Source organism: Phacochoerus africanus, chromosome 4 (assembly GCF_016906955.1).
Source record: "Phacochoerus africanus isolate WHEZ1 chromosome 4, ROS_Pafr_v1, whole genome shotgun sequence".
Classification (NCBI taxonomy): Eukaryota; Metazoa; Chordata; class Mammalia; order Artiodactyla; family Suidae; genus Phacochoerus; species Phacochoerus africanus.
In genome coordinates, this window is record NC_062547.1 from 6,798,210 (window position 1) to 6,815,836 (window position 17,627).

General features: G+C 56.6%; 1 protein-coding gene and 1 long non-coding RNA gene across 3 annotated transcripts in view; one reads left to right on the forward strand and one right to left on the reverse strand.

Moving 5' to 3' along the window:
• Positions 1 to 13,193, forward strand: LOC125124961 (uncharacterized). 2 transcript variants are annotated; one of them, XR_007134340.1, is made up of 4 exons: positions 27 to 441; positions 1,279 to 1,518; positions 11,190 to 11,324; positions 12,618 to 13,193. It is a non-coding gene; the product is annotated as an uncharacterized LOC125124961 (long non-coding RNA). The 2 variants fall into 2 exon arrangements; XR_007134339.1 differs by lacking the exons at positions 11,190 to 11,324; positions 12,618 to 13,193 and having other exon boundaries at positions 1 to 441; positions 1,279 to 1,867.
• FRMD8 (FERM domain containing 8) overlaps positions 7,454 to 17,627 on the reverse strand; it is a 20,696-nt gene continuing 10,522 nt past the window's right edge. Inside the window, exons 8-11 of the mRNA XM_047775298.1 lie at positions 17,059 to 17,182; positions 15,807 to 15,950; positions 11,562 to 11,766; positions 7,454 to 9,217 (exon numbers count right to left, since the gene is read on the reverse strand). Of these exons, the coding sequence (XP_047631254.1) occupies positions 9,099 to 9,217; positions 11,562 to 11,766; positions 15,807 to 15,950; positions 17,059 to 17,182 (592 nt within the window). The 3' untranslated portion in view covers positions 7,454 to 9,098. The remainder of the gene's footprint in view (positions 9,218 to 11,561; positions 11,767 to 15,806; positions 15,951 to 17,058; positions 17,183 to 17,627) is intronic.

A 17,627-nucleotide genomic window follows, 5' to 3' on the forward strand; every position in this document is an offset into this window, starting at 1 on the left:
CCAGCCTGGTCTGGCCCACCCTGCTGCAGGCCCTTCGTCAGCTCTCCAGCTGGCTTTCCCTGTTCTCACCTTCTCGCTTTAACAAAAGAGTCTGCCTGGAAGCACTTAACCCAGTGGCTCTGCCTGGAGGTCACCTTCCCATTGAGACTCCATCCCCACCCCACCCCGTCCTTCTGGGACGTGAGCTCCTCAAGGGAGGGCCTTCCGTCTGTTTGTCCTCCCCTGGGCCTCTGAGCTGGCAGTCCCCGAGACGGCCCTGGCATGGAGCGGATCTTGATAAATGTGTTGACCAAACAGTTCTGCCCACTGTGAGGCTCTTGGTCAATATTTGTGATGTTTCTGGGCTGATCGGAGGAAGGAAATGAGTTCCCAGGTCAACAGCAGGCCCACAAAACAGGTGGCGGGCCCGGATCTGGGGTCCCGTCCACCCCGGACTCCCAGGTCAGGAGATATGGAGAGGGCGGTGGGGTCGGGGTGGGGGGACTGCTGTTCCCTGTGGCCGGGGGCCCAGCAGCTCCCCGGAAATGGCTGGTGCAGCTCAGGGAGACAGGGGAGCCTCTCTTGGCGGACGTGGCAGAAGGCGTTTGAGGGGGAGGGTGTCAGGGGTTGGTTTTCCCGGTTTGTAAGGCAGAGGAGGAAGTGGGCCAGTCCACCTGCATTTCCTGCTCTCATTTTGAGAGCCCATGTGTGTCCAAAAGAGAGAGGGGCAGGAGTTCCCGCTGTGGCACAACGGGATCCGGCAGTGTCTTGGGAGCACTGGGTCTCAGGTTCCATCCTGGCGCAGTGGGTTCAGGATCCAGCATTGTTGCAGCTGCAGTTTAGGCTGTGACTGCATCTTGGATCCGATGCTCCCTGGCCTGGGAACTCCATGTGCCTTGGGGAGGCTGGAAAAGGAAAAAAAGAAAAGGCGGGACAGGCAGGGAGGTGATCCTGTTAGGAGGGGGCCTCTCGTATGTGTGACCTATGCCTCCTCTGGGGTTGCAAGGGCCCCCCAACTGGGAGCCCCCTGCTTCTAGCGCCACGCCTTGGGCGAGCCGTGGCTCCAGGAACTAACTGCAACGCCATCAGTCGCCTTCATCCAGCTCTTCGGGACGCTCTGCCGTGTACAGAGGCATCAGGGGGGCCCTGGTGCCCAGCCCCGCTCCCCAGCCTTGCAAGAGCCGGCCTGCTGCCTGGAGCTCACGTTGCCCTTTTCCTGCCAGCTCCTTCACTGGCTCATGGTTGCCTCCCTGTGTCCAGAAAGCCCTGCTCACCAGACTCTCTTGTCCCCCCCTCCAGAGTGCCAAGCACTGGCGGAGAGCAGCAGGAAGGCCTGTGGAATGAGGTACCCGGTCCCACAAGCCTTGCCTCCCTGGACCACTGTCACCCCACCAGTGGCCCCAGACGTCCTCGGGCAGGCCCCCTGTTGCTGACGGAGCAAGTCCCAGCTTTGGGGGGCCCCACCCTTTGGCCCGTGTCCATCTCACCAGCCTCGCCGCAAGCCTCACCCACCAGGAACCTTGGTGACAGCTCCTCTGGGTGAGCAACCTGGTGGTGCTGACAGCTGCCCCTTCCCAGGCCTAGGTCTGCACAGCACCCCCAGGGACCCTCTCCTCCCAGGCCGCCTGCAGCCCCCCCACCGGAGCTCACTTCTGCTGGTGTCCCTGAGGCTGGAAAGGTCCCCAGGCCTGAGCCTCTCTCGCCCCCACAGTGACCCCACTGGAGCACGGGTTGTTCAGACCGCCCTTGAACCTCTGCCCTTTTCTGTTCTGACTCCCCTAGACCTGCCCAAGTGGCACCTGTGAGAGGCCCAGGTGGTGCCGGGGCTTCTGTGGGCAGCGTGAACCCCTGAGGGGTTCATGTGCCCCTGGAGGCTGCCGACCTTGAAGCTGTGGGGGAGGCCTGTGCTCCTACCAGCCCGGAGCGTCAGCGGTCACCACCCCCTCTCCACCGAATGCCAAGGTCAAACAGGCAGGGGACACGGAAGTCCTGGGAAGAGCTGGGACTGTTATTATTCTCCCACTTGCACATTATACCCGTGACGAGTAGAGTGAAATAGCTGCGGGGAAGGGGAGGATAAATGAGGAGTCTGGGATTAACAGATACGCACTCCTATATGTAAAACAGAGAACCAACAAGGACCTGCTGTACGGCACGGGGGCCATGCTCAATATTTTGAAGTAACCTAGAAGGGAAGAGAATTCAAAAAAGAATATATGCATAATAATATTATACATAAACTATATATATTATAAATACATAAGTTATATTATACATGGGGAGTTCCCGTTGTGGCTCAGCAGTTAACAAACCTGGCTAGTATCCATGAGGACACGGGTTCGATGCTTGTTCTTGCCCAGTCGGTTAAGGATCCAGTTGTTGCCATGAGCTGTGGTGTAGTTCGCAGATGCAGCTCGGATCTGGTGTTGCTGTGGCTGTAGCATAGACCGGCAGCTACAGCTCTGATCAGACCCCTTGCCTGGGACCCTCCATATGCCACGGGTGCAGCTCTGAAAAGCAAAAAACAAAACAAAACAAAAATAATAATAATAGCTGGGAGTTCCCGTCCTGGCTCAGCAGTAACGAGCCTGACTACTATCCGTGAGGATGCAGGTTCTATCCCTGGCCTTGCTCAGTGGGTTAAGGATCAGGCCTTGCCTGAGCCATGGTGTAGGTCGCAGATGCGGCTCAGGTCTGGTATTGCTGTGGCTGTGGTGTAGGCCGACAGCTGCAGCTCCCACTCAACCCCTAGCCTGGGAACTTCCTTATGTCTCGGATGTGGGGGGTGGGTGGAAATAGCTGGAGGGGTCAGTATGGGTGGGGGAGGGGAGGTGCTGGAAGAACTGGACTGCTGGGCAGGGGGAGAGGCCTGGGACTGTCAGCTCCTGTGGGCAAGGGGCAGAGCAGGAGAGAGAGGAGTAGCCCCAAGGGTCTACCCACTCCACTTCTTGGATTCCCCCCAACAGCCCTAGGTTTTTAATTTTTTGGGGGGTGCTGTGCCTGCAACATGAAGAAGGTCCCTGGCCATGGATTGATCCGGAGCCACAGCAGTGATAAGGACAGATCTGTTTTCTTCTTTTTTCTTTTTTTTAGGGCTGCACCTGCAGCATGTGGAAGTCCCAGACTATGGGTTGAACTGGAGCTGCAGCTGCCAGCCTATGCCACAGCCAGAGCAACTCGGATCCAAGCTGCATCTGCGACCTATGTCACAGCTCATGGCAACACTGGATCCTTAACCCACTGAACGAGGCCAGGATTGAGCCTGCATCTTCATGGATACTAGTCCAGTTCTCAACCCACTGAGCCACAACAGGAACTCCAAGAACAGATCCCTAACCTGCCAAACCACCAGGAATTTCCCATCCCTAGTTTTAAATATTTTGACTTGGTTGTCATTTCACAAAGCCCCTCCCCCCCAAAAAAATTCCAAAGCAGAATCTGTTTTGGGAACATGGATTCTGATCTTTGGAAAAAGTGCATCCTCTCGTCAACTGGGAATTGGGCGGGGGAGGCAGGTGCTTTCGGAGGCCCAGGACCCCCGATCATGGCCCAGAGGAGGGTGGTAGTGGTCAGGAGCCAAGGCACCCGCTCTGAGAGGGGGGTGGGCATGTAGTGCCAGCTGCCAGCCCCCCTGACTTTGCCCTGGTTCAGGGCTGCATAGATCCGGGCAGGATCACAACCTCTGCAGATAAGCTGGAGGAGAAAAGGGCAGGCTCGACTGCCCCCTGCCGGCCACAGCTGGACCCACAACCTGTGGGCAGTGACTTGCACTAACTCCAAAATCAAACCCCGCCCTCCCTCCCCCTTTGAAAGGCCGGGAGCCACGGGGCACCAGGCTTGCTATTTAAAACAGAAGTCCTGGAGTTGCCTGGTGGCTCAGTGAGTTAAGGATCTAGCATATCGCTGCTGTGCCACACGTTCAATCCCTGGCCCAGAAACTTCTGCATGTTACAGCTACAGCCAAAAGAAAAAAAAAAAAAAGTTCCCGGGCCCTGACCCAGGCCCGGCCCCAGCACCCCAGTTCTGGGTGATGTTGGGTAACCTGCCTCCCTTCTCTGGAATGGGCTGACTTTTGTCAGGGAGAAAGTGCTGGATGGATCTGAAGCATCCTTCTGGCCTGGGAGGAGGAGGAGCAGTGAAAGTCTGTTCTGAGGGCTGCACTTCCTTGGCTTGGGGCTTTCGGTGACCATCAGGATCAAGGTCACGGTCAGGCTTTGCTTGGCTCCCGTGTTCTACCCCTTGCCATCTCACTCTGCTCCACTTGTCTCTATCCTATCGAACCACTCAGGCCCCCTCCCCCAGGAAGCCTTGCTTGATCTCTGGCTGCCACCCCATCTGTTGTCTGTTCCCCTTTGTCTCGTGTTAGGTGTGGCCTGCACATCTGTCAGGGCCATTGTGTATGTGCCAAGGAGCTTGATTTCCTGCCCTTTGTGTTTCCACCCCCAGTGTCCCCTTGAAAAGCTGACTGGACTCTTGGGCAACTTGGTCCTGAATTCTGCAACTCCCTGTGCAGGGGCTTGGAGAACTTCTCACCAACACTTGTCAGAGGTCCCTGGCACCGTCACTCCAGCCCTCTCCTTCCCGGGCTTTATCTGATCTTGTCCCTTGGGCTGTTGTTTTTTCATACTGAGCGCATAAGCTCCCTGGGTTCCCCAGCTGTAGCCTTTCTGGATCCAGTGGGACTCTGGCCTCCCTGGATCTCCCAGTGTGCCAGCAGCTCCTGGGCCACGCAGTACGAAGTGCCAAGCCCTCCTCCTGTGGGTGGCTCTGAGTTGGCCTCCTTTGTGGGTGTGTGTTTTCTAGGGCCACACCCATGGCATATGGAGGTTCCCAGGCTAGGGGTCTAATCAGAGACATAGCCTCTGGCTTATGCAAGAGCCACAGCAACGCAGGATCTGAGCCAAGTCTGCAACCTACACCACAGCTCATGGTAATGCCGGATCCTTAACCCACTGAGTGAGGCCAGGGATCAAACCCGCAACCTCATGGTTCCCAGCTGGATTCGTCAACCACTGAGCCACGACGGGAACTCCTCTGAGCTGGTCTCCTGATGGGCTGCAATGTGGCCCGAGCTGCCTGGGCCAGCTTGCCCAGAGGCCGGGGTTGGGAAGGCCTATGGGAGTGTCCCAGAGGCTGTAAGTGGTGGAGAATGACCCAGAAATACCCCAGCTTCAGAAGGGACAATGGGACTGCCTGTGGTGATTGTTCTAGTGAGCTCTGAAGTTAGGGGGTGTCTGGGGACTATGAACACCAGACCCTGTCTCACTGCCCTGGGACAGTGGGCATCTCCACTGGGTGTCTTCTTCTGGTCTGGGGGCCACTGGAGCCAGTGCTGGTGGAGACAGGCTGTGTGTGGCCGGCTGGTTGGGATAAGCCTCTCCTGCTTCTCCATGCAACCCAAGAGCAGCTGGTATTTTAAAATAAACTTTTGGCGTTCCCTTTGCGGCTCAGTGGTTAACAAAAACTGACTAGGACCCATGAGGATGCAGATTTGATCCCTGGCCTCGCTCCGTGGGTTAAAGATCCGGCATTGCTGTGAGCTGTGGTGTATGTTGCAGACGTGGCTCAGATTCCGCGTTGCTGTGGCTGTGGTGTAGGCCAGGGACTGTAGCTCTGATTCAACTCCTAGCCTGAGAACTTCCATGTGCCATGGGTATGACCCTAAAAAAGACAAAAAAAAAAAAAAAGGAGTCAGAGGCAGATGTGGAGAGGGAAGGGCAGAGGGCTGGTTGTGAGGACCCCACTCGCCTTCACTGGCTTTGAATCTGGAGTTGGGGTCACGGGCCAAGGAAGCGGATTCTCCCCAGAGCTTCCAGGAATGCAGTCCTGCTGATGCCTTGATCTCAGCCAGCGAGACTCACTTCAGACCCTGCCATCCATCCAGCACGGGGCGTGGGCTGGTCTTGCAGCCCGAGGAAACTAGCAGAGGTGGCGAGGGCCGAGGGGCCTGCCCGAGGAGGGGAAGGGCCCTCCCCCCGCCCCGACCAGAGTAGGGGTGTCCGTGCCATCGGCAGGGCCTGGCCTTGCACGTGGACCTCACTCTCTGCCAGCCTTCCAGGGACAGGGCTCGCAGAGATGATGAAAACAGCTAACGCCTGTCATGTCAACGCCAGCCCCCAGGAGGTGGGTACGCTTCTGCGTCCCACTTAAAGGTCGAGAAGTGCAGGCTCAGGGCGCGTCTGCTAAGTGGCCTCACACCATCCTGGCCAGGCGGAGGACCCTACCCAGTGCCACACAAGTCCAAGGGGGCCCTAGTCCCAGGACCTATTATGGGGACACAGGGCTTGCTCCTTCCAGCTCCAGAAATGTTCACAGCGTGAACCCCAAGCCCCCACGGTGCTCACCCTCTAGGGCCAAAGCCTGCAGTTACGGCTCCTGCTTTTGGTGGGGCTCCTGGGGCTCTGGACCCTGGGTCTCATGCTGTCCCCCTGCAACCCCAGGGTCTGTGGGAAAGCGACCACCTCCTGGCCAGGACGAGGGGACCTCTGAGCTGGCAGGAGAAGGGCCTAGACCCCTTGGGTTCTCTGACCTCTCCTCTGAGACACTGGTGTCCCAACTGTAAAAAGGAAAAAAAAAAAAAGACCGTGGGAGGGGGGTCCCTGAGGCGTGAGATGGAACCTGGCGGCACAGGGTCCTGAGGGCCGGGCCAATTAGGCTCACAGGGCGGGGGCAAAGGCTCTAGCCCACCCATTGGCAGCTCCTTGTATCCCTGCCTCCCCGCCCCCTTTGTTCCCACCAGGGACCCCAAAACCCCTCGTGGGCCTTCCTACCTTGGGGTCCCTGACAAACCCACCAGGACTGAGGTTCTCCACCTGTGTCTGCTCAGTGAGCCCGGAGCGCTGAACCCCTTAAGGTATGTCTGGTTTTTTTTTTTTTTGGTCTTTTTTGCTATTTCTTGGGCTGCTCCTGCGGCATATGGAGGTTCCCAGGCTAGGGGTCAAATCGGAGTTGTAGCCACCGGCCTACGCCAGAGCCACAGCAATGCGGGATCCGAGCCGCGTCTGCAACCTACACCACAGCTCACGGCAATGCCGGATCCTTAACCCACTAAGCAAGGCCAGGGATCAAACCTGCAACCTCATGGTTCCTAGTCGGATTCGTTAACCACTGCACCACGACGGGAACACCTGTTTTTTTTTTTTTTTTTAGGGCCACACTTGCAACATATGGAAGTTCCCAGGTTAGGGGTTGCATTGGAGCTGCAGCTGCCAGCCTACACCACAGCCACAGCAATACTGGATCTGAGCGGAGTCTGCAACCTACACCACAGTTCATGGCAACGCCAGATCCTTAACCCACTGAGTGAGGCCAGGGATCGAACCCGCATCCTCAAGGATTCTAGTCAGATTTGTTTCCACTGTGCCACGACAAACTCCCAACGCAAGTTTAGTAAAAAGGAAGCCTGGAGCCTGCCATCAAGGCCCAGAGCTGTAATCAACACTCTCATTATTTCCTATCATAAATTACCCCAAAGTTTGCTGGGAACTGGTTTTATTATTAATAAGTCACATGATACAAAAGAATAAGAATATTCAAAGGGCACTCAGTAAAATACTGCTTTGTCCCAAAGGGCAGGCAGAAAAGGTTAAGGCACAGTGACTGCTTAGAAAACAGAAAAAAGATGCCGAAGGGCCAAAACGAGTCATCTGTGTACACACAGCACACAGCCAAGCCCCTCGGGCCCTCAGCCCATCAGACGGCAAAGAATCCAGCACCACGTCCGTGAGTGCGGCCAGACAACCAGAGGGCTGGGTTGGTGAGGCTGAGGGACTCCAGGAGAGATGAGGCGCCCCCCTGGCTGGGACATCCCAAATGACCGGAGACAGCTGTTTATTATGACAAGTGACAAAGCCCCTGCTGCAGGAAGGCAAGCCCACCTCAGAACACCTGGAGCGAGGCGGTGGCATCCGGAGACCAGAGGCTCGCGTTTCCTCTCCCACCTCCTCCACTGGGAGGGGGACAGAGCCAGTCTGTGCTGAGCCGGGCCTGCCTCCTTCCTGCGGAAAGTCCTGGGAAGCATCCCCGGGGGGGCCCCCTCGAGGCCAGCTCAGTGGGGGGAAGGCCGGAGGGACTGGCTGGGGATGAACCTCACCAGCCACCGCCAGCCTCCCTGCCGGGTCCGGGAAGGAGACCACTCCCGTGCGTCCTGGGCTTCCCTGAGCCTGGCCCGGCCCCCAGGGTCACGCCAGGTGGCACCACAGCACCATCCTGGAAGGAGAGCCGGCAGCTCTGAGGTTGGTGGGGTGTCCTCCAAAGCTGCCCCAGAGTTCAAGGGCTTCGTGGAACCAAAGCAGATGAAAAAGAGCAAAACTAAAACCTGAAGCCGGGAGTTGCCGCTGTGGCTCAGCAGAAACGAACCCGACTAGTATCCAAGAAGATGGGGGGTTCAATCCCTGGCCTCACTCAGTGGGTTATAAAGATCCCGTGTTGCTGTGGCTGTGGTGGAGGCCGGCAGCTGCAGCTCCAGTTGGACCCCTAGCCTGGGAACCTCATATGCCTCAGGTGCAGCCCTAAAAACAAAACAAACCAAAACAAACCTGAAGCCCAAGGGGGGCTGGGTGCCTCTTCAGGTGTGGAGTGCGGGCCGGCGGGTCCACAGGACAGCCGCGCCCAGCACAGCGACGTCACCAAAGCTTAGCAGACACACTTACAGCTCCCTTCTGGTCAGAGCGTCTCCTGCCCACAAGGCAGGCCTGGGTGAAGGACACGGCGGGGGGGGGGGCCCTCCCGTTCCATCCAGCCAGGGCGGGCTTGGTGGGGGCCTGGTCTGCTCTGTCCCTGCTCTGGTTCAATCCAGGGGGCTCCCTTCCTGCCCCCGCAGGGCCACGTCCCAGCCTGGGGGCTTGGGCTGGAATGAGGCAGAAGGAACTGAGGGGATGTGGTCACCGAAGTCCAGGGAAGAGACCAGACACCCTATTCCTGAGCGTCCTGAGCCCTGCTCCTCAGCCGCCTGCCGCCACGGGGGACCTCAGGGCAGGGGATGCTGTCCATCTCGAGGGAGGGGGCAGCCAGACCCGGTCAGGTTGGTCCTGAGACGGCAGCAGGGCCCGGAGTCCAAGGGGAACGCGGGGGACCCGACACGGCCCCCTCCCCCAGCCCTGCCCCGTGCCCTCCCGCCCTCAGCCCTGCTCCAGGCTGTCGCTGGGCTGCACCACGGTGTAGCTCCCCTGGCCCAGGGAGAGCTGCCGGCTGAAGAAGGACGTGGTGCGCTTGGGCTTCACCCGCTTGATCTGCTCGCCTGTCGGGGGACAAGAGGGATGCGCTGAGGGGAGGGCTCCCCAAGAAGGGGCCCGGTCCCAGGGGGATCTCCCTTCCTCGCTCCCGCCAACCTCGTGAGCCTCAGCTCCCATCCCAGCTCTTCCACCAGTGGGAGGACCGGTGGGCGCCCGGCCAGCCTCCTGAATCAGAGGCAACCAGGGTGTGTGTTTGCCACTGGGCCTGCCGTGGTGTCTACACCTGTTCAAGAAGAGACCAGACAGAAGTCCGAACTTCCAGCTACAAAATAAGTCACGGGAGGAGTGGCTCAGCGGGTTAAGAACCTGACTAATGTCCATGAGGATGTGGGTTGGATCCCTGGCCTCGCTCAGTGGGTTAAGGATCTGGCATTGCTGCAAGCCATGGGATAGGACAAAGATGTGGCTTGGATCTAGTGTTGCTGTGGCTGTGCTGTAGGCAGTGGTTACACCTCCAATTCAACACCTAGCCTGGGAACATCCATATGCCTCGGGTGTGGCCCTAAAAAAGACCAAAACAAACAAAGAAACAAAGTCATGGGATGTAATCTATGGCCAACAATACTGTGATAACTCTGTACGGTGACAGATGGTAACCAGATTTTTCATGGTGACCATTTTGTAACATAAAAAAATGTCAAATCATTATGTTGATGTGTTGAATCACTATATATGCCACACCATATGATATATTGTACGTCAACTCTGGTTCAATTCAAAAAAAGAAAAAACACACCCAAACCACAAAATACCTGTAACATGTGCCACTGGCTGAAAGGTCACGTTCCCTCAGTGAGATTCAAAAGAAGTCTTGGCGTTTCCATCGTGGCTCAGTTGTTAATGAACCCGACTAGTATCCATGAGGATCTGGGTTTGATCCCTGGCCTCGCTCCGTCGGCTAAGGACTCAGTGTTGCCATGAGCTATGGTGTAGGTCACAGACACGGCTCAGATCCTGCATTGTTGTGGCTTGTGGTGTAGGCCAGCAGCTATAGCTCCAATTCGACCCCTAGCCTGGGAACCTCCATGTGCCACGGGTGCGGCCCTAGAAAAGACAAAAAAAAAAAAAAGGCTGCAGACTTTAGGGAGTTCCCTGGTGGTCTAGTGGTTAGGACTTGGTGCTTTCACCATTGCAGCTTGGGTTCAATCCCTGGTCTGGGAACTGGGATTCACATCAAGCCACTGCTCACTGCAGCCAAAAAAACTTCCAAAACAAAACCCCTAAAGACTTTAGTTAACAATACTGCATTATGGAGTTCCTGCTGTGGTGCAGTGGGTTAAGAATTCAACTGCAGTGGCTCGGGTTGCTGCAGAGGTGCCAGTTCAATCCTCAGCCCAGCACAGTGGGGTAAAGGGATCCAGCATTGCTGCAGCTGCGGCTCAGACTTAATTCCCTGCCCCAAGAACTTCCATGTGCTGCAGGTGTGGCCAGAAAAAAAAAAAAAAGATCTCCTTGTTGTGAAAAATTTAAATGCTACTGGAGTTCCCTAGTGGCTCAACAGGTTAAGGCTCTGGCATTGTCACTGCCGTGGCAAGGGTTCTATCCCTGCGCCGGGGAACTTGCGCATGCTGCAGGCATGGCCAACCTCCCACCCCCCAAAACTGAAAACAACAAAAAACATAAATGCTACAATGAAGCACAGAGAAGAAAAGTAAAAGTTACAGCAGGCGTCTTTCCCTCCCTGTACATGGGGACGCCAGCTCGCAAGCTGCTTCTGTCCTATTGCCTGATTTTTTTCTACTCAGTGCTGTTTTGTGAACATCTTGCCATTTTAAAAAACCCAAGCTTTTTATTTTGGAGTAATTCTATATTTATAGAAAATGTTGTGCCGATAATACAAAGAGCTCCTGCATATCCTCATAAGCTTCTCCTGCGTTCACCTCCTCTGTTACCTTGGTCCCTTTGTTGTAGCTGAGAAATGCCCACTGACGCCGTTTTATTAACTAAGCTGCAAACTTTTGGCTTTCACCTCCACAGGGCCTGCTGTCTGTTCCAGGACCTGATCTAAGACACCGCAGTGCAGAGGGACATGTGGCATCTTCCCCAGCTGCACTGATTCTGCAGGTGTGGGCCCCTCCGTTCTGCACCCACACCTCTAATACCAGACACTTGGTAGGTTCTAGTTTTTCACATCTGGACACAACTGTGGACGCAGCAGTGAGAAAGGACGGGAAAGGGCTCTTACGCGGCCAGAGCCCCAGAGGCCTGGAGTTCCCTGTCACAGAGCTCCGAAGTCCTGCCGGCTGGGGGCTCACTCACCGGGTCTACCTTTGCTCCCTGCACCCCCTCCAGCTCCCCCGGGCATGTGCGCATGCGCGCAGATGCGTGTTCTACGAAGGGGGCACTCACCCTCCTCGACGTAGTCGATGGTGGCGAGATGCTGGATCCGGCTGCACACCACGCTGCCCTGCCTCCGCAGCTGCGGGCGCCGCGTGGGAAGCGGTGAGGGCCCGGGGGCCGGGGCCGGGCCGGAGGCGCTCTCCTGGGCGGCGGCGGGCTCCGAGGTCTGGTTCAGCTCAATGCAGTACTCGATGAGGCTGCTCATCAATTCAGCCTGGGGGGAGAGGGGGCTGCCTGAGGCCGGGGCTGGGCCGTGGCCCCGGCTCACCTCCCCACACCCGCTGCTGCGGGGCGAGCAGTCCCCAGCCCTCTGCTGGGGGAGGCAGGTGACAAAACAAACACCATTTATACCCGATAGGAAGGAGGGCTGCTCTGTGGGACGGGGGCAGGGGAGGCATCCCAGTCGGGTTGACTTCAGAGGTGGGAGAGAGGGTGGGAAAGAAGGGACACTGCGGTTAGGAGGCGCAGGCGGGACGGGGAGGAGGGCCGGCTGAGAACCACAGCCCGGGAGGCCGGGGCGAGGTCACTGAGGCGGGGCGGCGCACATGCTTCACTAAGTGACGCCTTCTCCGACCGGTGTGCATGTTGACATAAAAGGTGATGGGACAAAAAATCAGTGGGCGTGGTCTGGGCAGGAGATGACAGGGACAGCGGGGCTGGCTGAGCCACGGACGGAAAGCTGCCAGCAGGTGGCGTCCCTCGGACAGCTGGTGTTTATGAGGTGCCCGCCCCGCAGTACGGGCCCAGCGGGACACATGCCTGCCTTGTGCCCCCCAGAGGGGAACCCACTGCGGAGCAGGGTCAGAGATGAGGGGGCGGCAGGCGCCGGCCCCCAACCCCGGACAGCAGGGCCGACACAGCCCACCCTGCGGAGGGGGCACAGGCGGGCCCACGTCTGCCTTCTGTTCTCACGGAAGGACCCCAGCAAGCTGAGGGGGCGGGCGGAGGGGACGGGCCCGGGCTGCAGGCACAACAGGGAAGCCCTCGGAGTTCCTCGAACCCCCGAGGTTCGGGGGAGCTGTCAGTAACCTCAGCCTCATCTGGCAACACTAAATATCCACTCAGGATAAAACTCAGCGAACGAGACGCGGAGGGGAACCTCCTTAACCGGATGAAGGGCATCCAGGAACGCCGCGCGGCTAACAGCACACCGCTCAGAGGAGGGCTGAACGCTTTCCCCTCGGGTCAAGGATGTCTGCTCCCACCTTCTCACCACCACCCCTGGGGTCCCAGGCGGGGCTATCACGCGAGACAAGGGAGTGGCTCACAGACTGGAGAGTCAGGCCACAGACAGCTGCAGCTGTTCACAGACAACCTGACTGCCCACTGAGAAAATCCCAAAGAATCTGCAGGAAAAAGCTACTAGACCTGGTGAGTGAGTTTAACAGGGTGAGAGGATATAAGGTTGACAAAGTCAGCTGCAATTCTGTATACCGCAACGAATAACCGGAAACTGAAATGGAAACAGACCACCTCTGAGAGCACCGCAAACAAGCGAAACACCACCGACGGGTGTATCTAATACAAGACCTACAGGATTTGCGTGCTGGAAACCACAAAACGGTAGTGAAAGAAACCCAAGACGAACCTATGGAGACAGAAAATAAACGGAGGAGGTCCCGTCGTGGCGCAGTGGTTAACGAATCCGACTGGGAACCATGAGGTTGCGGGTTCATTCCCAGGCCTTGCTCAGCGGGTTAAGGATCCAGCGTTGCCGTGAGCTGTGGTGTAGGTCGAGGACGCGGCTCAGATCCCACGTTGCTGTGGCTCTGGCCTAGGCCGGCGGCTACATCTCTGATTTGACCCCTAGCCTGGGAACCTCCATACGCCGTGGGAGCGGCCCAAAGAAATAGCAAAAAAAGACTAAAAAAAAGTAAAATAAATGGATTGGAAGATTCTAAGAGTCTCTTTAAAAGACATTTTTAAGAAAATAGAGGAGGAGTTCTGTCATGGCTCAGTGGTAACGAATCCAGTTAGTATCCATGAGGATGCAGGTTGGCAGACGTGGCTCGGACTGCACTGGCATTGCCGTGGCTGTGGTGTAGGCCGGCAGCTGCAGCTCCGATTTGACCCCTAACCTAGGAACCTCCAATATGCCATGGGTGTGGCCCTAAAAAGCAAAAAAAAAAAAAAAAAAACCCATAAAGGACAAATGAGCTGAACAGACATTCCATCAAAGAAGAACTACGGGTAGCAAATAAACACACAGATGAATGCTCAACATCACGAGTCATTACGAAAATGCAAATTAAAACCACAATGACCTATCACTACCACACAGCTGTTGAAATGGCAAACAAACAGGGAGTTCTTGTTGTGGCCCAATGGAAATGAATCTGACTAGAACCCATGAGGTTGTGGGTTTGATCCCTGGCCTCTCTCAGTGGGTTAAGGATCTGGTGTTGCTGTGAGCTACCGTGTAGGTCGCAGATGTGGCGCGGACCCCACGTTCCTGTGGCTGTGGCACAGGCTGGCAGCTGTAGCTCTGATTTGACCCCTCGCCTGGGAACTTCCATATGCCTCAGGTGCAGCCCTAAAAGGCAAACAAACAAACAAACAAAAAGACAAACAAACAAGAACTGACAACACCACGTGTTGGGCCAGGATGTGGAACAACTGGAACTCTCAGACATGGCTGGTGGGATGGCAAGATGGTATGGTCACCTTGGAAAACCATCTGGTGGTTTCTAAAAGCTGGCCACAGGTTTATGGTCCGGGGACCACACTCCTAGCTATGTAAACAAGAGAAATGAAAGTATACACCCACACGACAGCCTGCACACAAGTGTTTTGAGCGGCTGTACTCACAAAAGCCCCAAACTGGAAACAACCCAAACATCCTGACCTGTACTGCATCTGCACAGTGGAATACTATCCACTAAATAAAAAGGAAAGAATTGTTGTACCAGGAAATGCGGACAAATCTCGGGAGCATGAAGCTTTGTATAAGAGGCCAGGCTCAAAAGGCTGCACAGAGTACACAGACTGTAAGCCTGAACCACTGTTTATAAGTTTACCTGGTCACCAGTTGATGGGCATTTGTGTTGCTTCCACTTCCCTGGTTATGACAAATGAAGCTGCTAAGAACATCTGAGAACAAGTCTGTGTGTGACTCGATGTCTCCATTTCTCTCGGGTAAGTATGATAGGTGTGTATTTTTTTTTTTTTTCTGGCCATGCCCCTGGCATGACGACGTTCCCAGGCCAGGGACTGAACCCACACCACAACGGTGACTTGAGCCACTGCAGTGACAATGCTGGATCCTTAACCCACTGTACCACAAGAGAACTCCTGCTAAATGTGTTTATATGATATTCTGCAGAAAGCAAAACTCCAGGGCTAGCTGAGAGGTGGTGTTAAGCTGAGTCAGAAATCAGAAGAGAAAGGTACAGGAGTTCCCATTGTGTCTCAGAGGTAATGAACCCGACTAGAATCCATGAGGATTCAGGTTCTATCCCTAGTCCCACTTAGTGGGTTAAGGATCCAGTTTTGCCATGAGCTGTGGTGTAGGTCCCAGATGCGGCTTGGATCTGGCATTGTGGTGGCTGTGGTGTAGGCCAGCAGCTACAGCTCTGATTGGACCCCAAACCTGGGAACCTCCATAAGCCACAGGTGCAGCCCTAAAAAGACAACAACAACAAAAAGAAATGGACAAAACAATTGAAGAAAAAAAAAGACAACCCCAAAGAAAAATTGGCAAAACAGGTCAACAAACAGGATTTCTAGATAGCACATACATACATAAAAGGTGCTCAAACTCATTAGTTGGGGAGGATGGATGCCAATTATAACCATACAGAGATGTGGGGGTGATGAAAATAAGGCCAATAAAAACTGGGTAAAAGATATGAAGAGACGTTTTGCTGCTCAGAGGGTACTCGGATGGCCAGTAAGCGGCTTCACAGCTTCCCTGTGGTGGCAGCGCCTGTAAGAGCGTGTGACTCACTCTTAAATGGGTGCATTTTATTGTGAATCAGACCTCAATGAAGTTGACTACAAAATAAAGGAAAAAATACAAGGGAATAGTCCTCCTCAGCTCCCACAGTGGCTGAAGCGACACGACTGACAATACTCACCGCTGGGCAGCCAGCCCGGACTGCAGCTGCTGCCGCCACCTGGCCGGGCAAGCACCGGTCCCTGGTCCCAGGCCCTCGGCAGCGCTCTCGGCTCCTTTCTAACCAGCCCGAGTGTCGGATAGTCCAGGACCTGCTGAGCCCCCCCCCCCCCCCCCCCGCAGGCCCCACCCACCACTACCTGCTTGGAGTAGATCTTGAGGAGCTTGTTGACTGGTGTGCCCTCGTGGTCCCCATCAAACTCCAGCCACAGGACCGACTCCTCCTCCTCGGGCGAGGTGTGGTCCCACGACAGCTCCTGGAAGCGCAGGCCCAGCAGGACATGCTGGCCAGCGGGAGACACAGAGCTCAGACTCCCCGGGCAGAGGCCCGCTCCCCTGCCCTGTCCCAGCGGGGGTGACCGGGAGGGGGTATCTCTCGGGAGAGGAAGCCCCAATCCCATCAGCCCCTCTTAGGGGGCCACAGTCCAGGGAGGCTGAGAAGCCAACCGCAACATGCTCAGCAGTGGGTCAAGCCCCCGAGAGCTGGGGGGCAGTGACGGGGGAAGAGGCGGTAGGGAGGGGAGACCTCTCCCCTGAGATCAGCCAGGGAGCATCTCAGCAGGAAGCTGGGGCTGGGCCCGGCACGTTGGGCAGATGCCCAGGAAGGGCTGGGATGTCTCTCTGGGGACACTCACAAGCCTCCCCAAAATTTTCTGCTGGCTTAGGAGGGACTCCTGCCCAAATGCAGAGAAGCTGCCCCTCTGTGTGGGCTGCTCACACCACCTTCCACATAGGCAGCCGGGACAGCCAGCGCCAAATGCAGGAGGAGCAGGATAAGCCAGGAGGCTCCAGTCATGGGGCTTTTCTGGAAAACCCCCAGCTAGTCTCCAGCCACCGGCTGGGAGATCAGCCAGGCCCTGCCAGATTCTCTCCAGCAGCTGCAGCCTCTGCCTGTCCTGGCCACCCCTCTGCCTATCGGGCTGGGCAGAAGAGCCCACCCAGGAGTTCCTGTGAGGGCTCAGCAGAAATGAATCTGACTAGCATCCATGAGGACGAGGTTCGATCCTTGGCCTTCCTTGGTGGGTTAAGGATCCAGCACTGCCGTGAGCTATAGTGTAGGTCGCAGACACGGCTCGGATCCTGAGTTGCTGTGGCTGTGGTGTAGGCTGGCAGCTACAGCTCTGATTAGACCCCTAGCCTGGGAACCTCCATATGCCATGGGTGCCACCCTATAGACAAAAAAAGAGAGAGAGAAAAGCTGATGCATGGCAGACGCAGGGAAGCCTCTGGGAAGACAGTGGAATGCCATCCCTAGGAACACCTGAGGGGGGCCAGAGAGGCCACTACTCTGCCCCCAGGCCAACCATAGGCCCAAGGGAATCAGGAAAGCCTGGGAAAGGACCCCACCCCACCCTGTGCTCCAGGTCCCACCCCTGGAGGAGCTGGAGGTACCTTCTCCCTGCTGTCGATGACATGCACGCCCTCCAGACTGATGGCCACAGACACTGGCTTTCGCCCGCCCCGGTGCAAAAAGCCCTGGGCCGGCTTGTCAATCTCGCCGTGGAAGAAAGCGCAGCTGGGGAGAGAAACTGGCGTTAGCTGGGCCCTCCAGCACCAAGGTCAGAGGCCCAGGGTCTGGGTTCACCTGCCAGCAAATGCTCTGGCCGGGCCCTGTCCTGGGCACCTGCAAAGCTTAAGCTGTTTGGGTGACTGCGGCTGCACAGAAACCCACCCCAGGAGAGGGGGAGAGAAACCGAGGCGGCAGGTGAGAGGGACGATCCATGGAGGTGGTGGCATCTGAGCATGATCAGCCAGAGGGAAGAATCAGCGTGCAGGGAAGACCAAGTTATGTGCAGGGAACGGCTTGGGGGCTGAGGCTGCTGGAGGCTGGGAGCAGCTTCAGGACTTGATATGGAGAAGGGGCCTATGGCCTCAGGACGCCCACCCACGGAGCCACCAGATCTCCCACCTGCCCTGCTGCGGCCTCTGCCACTCCTCCTGCAGCCCAGAGGTACACACAC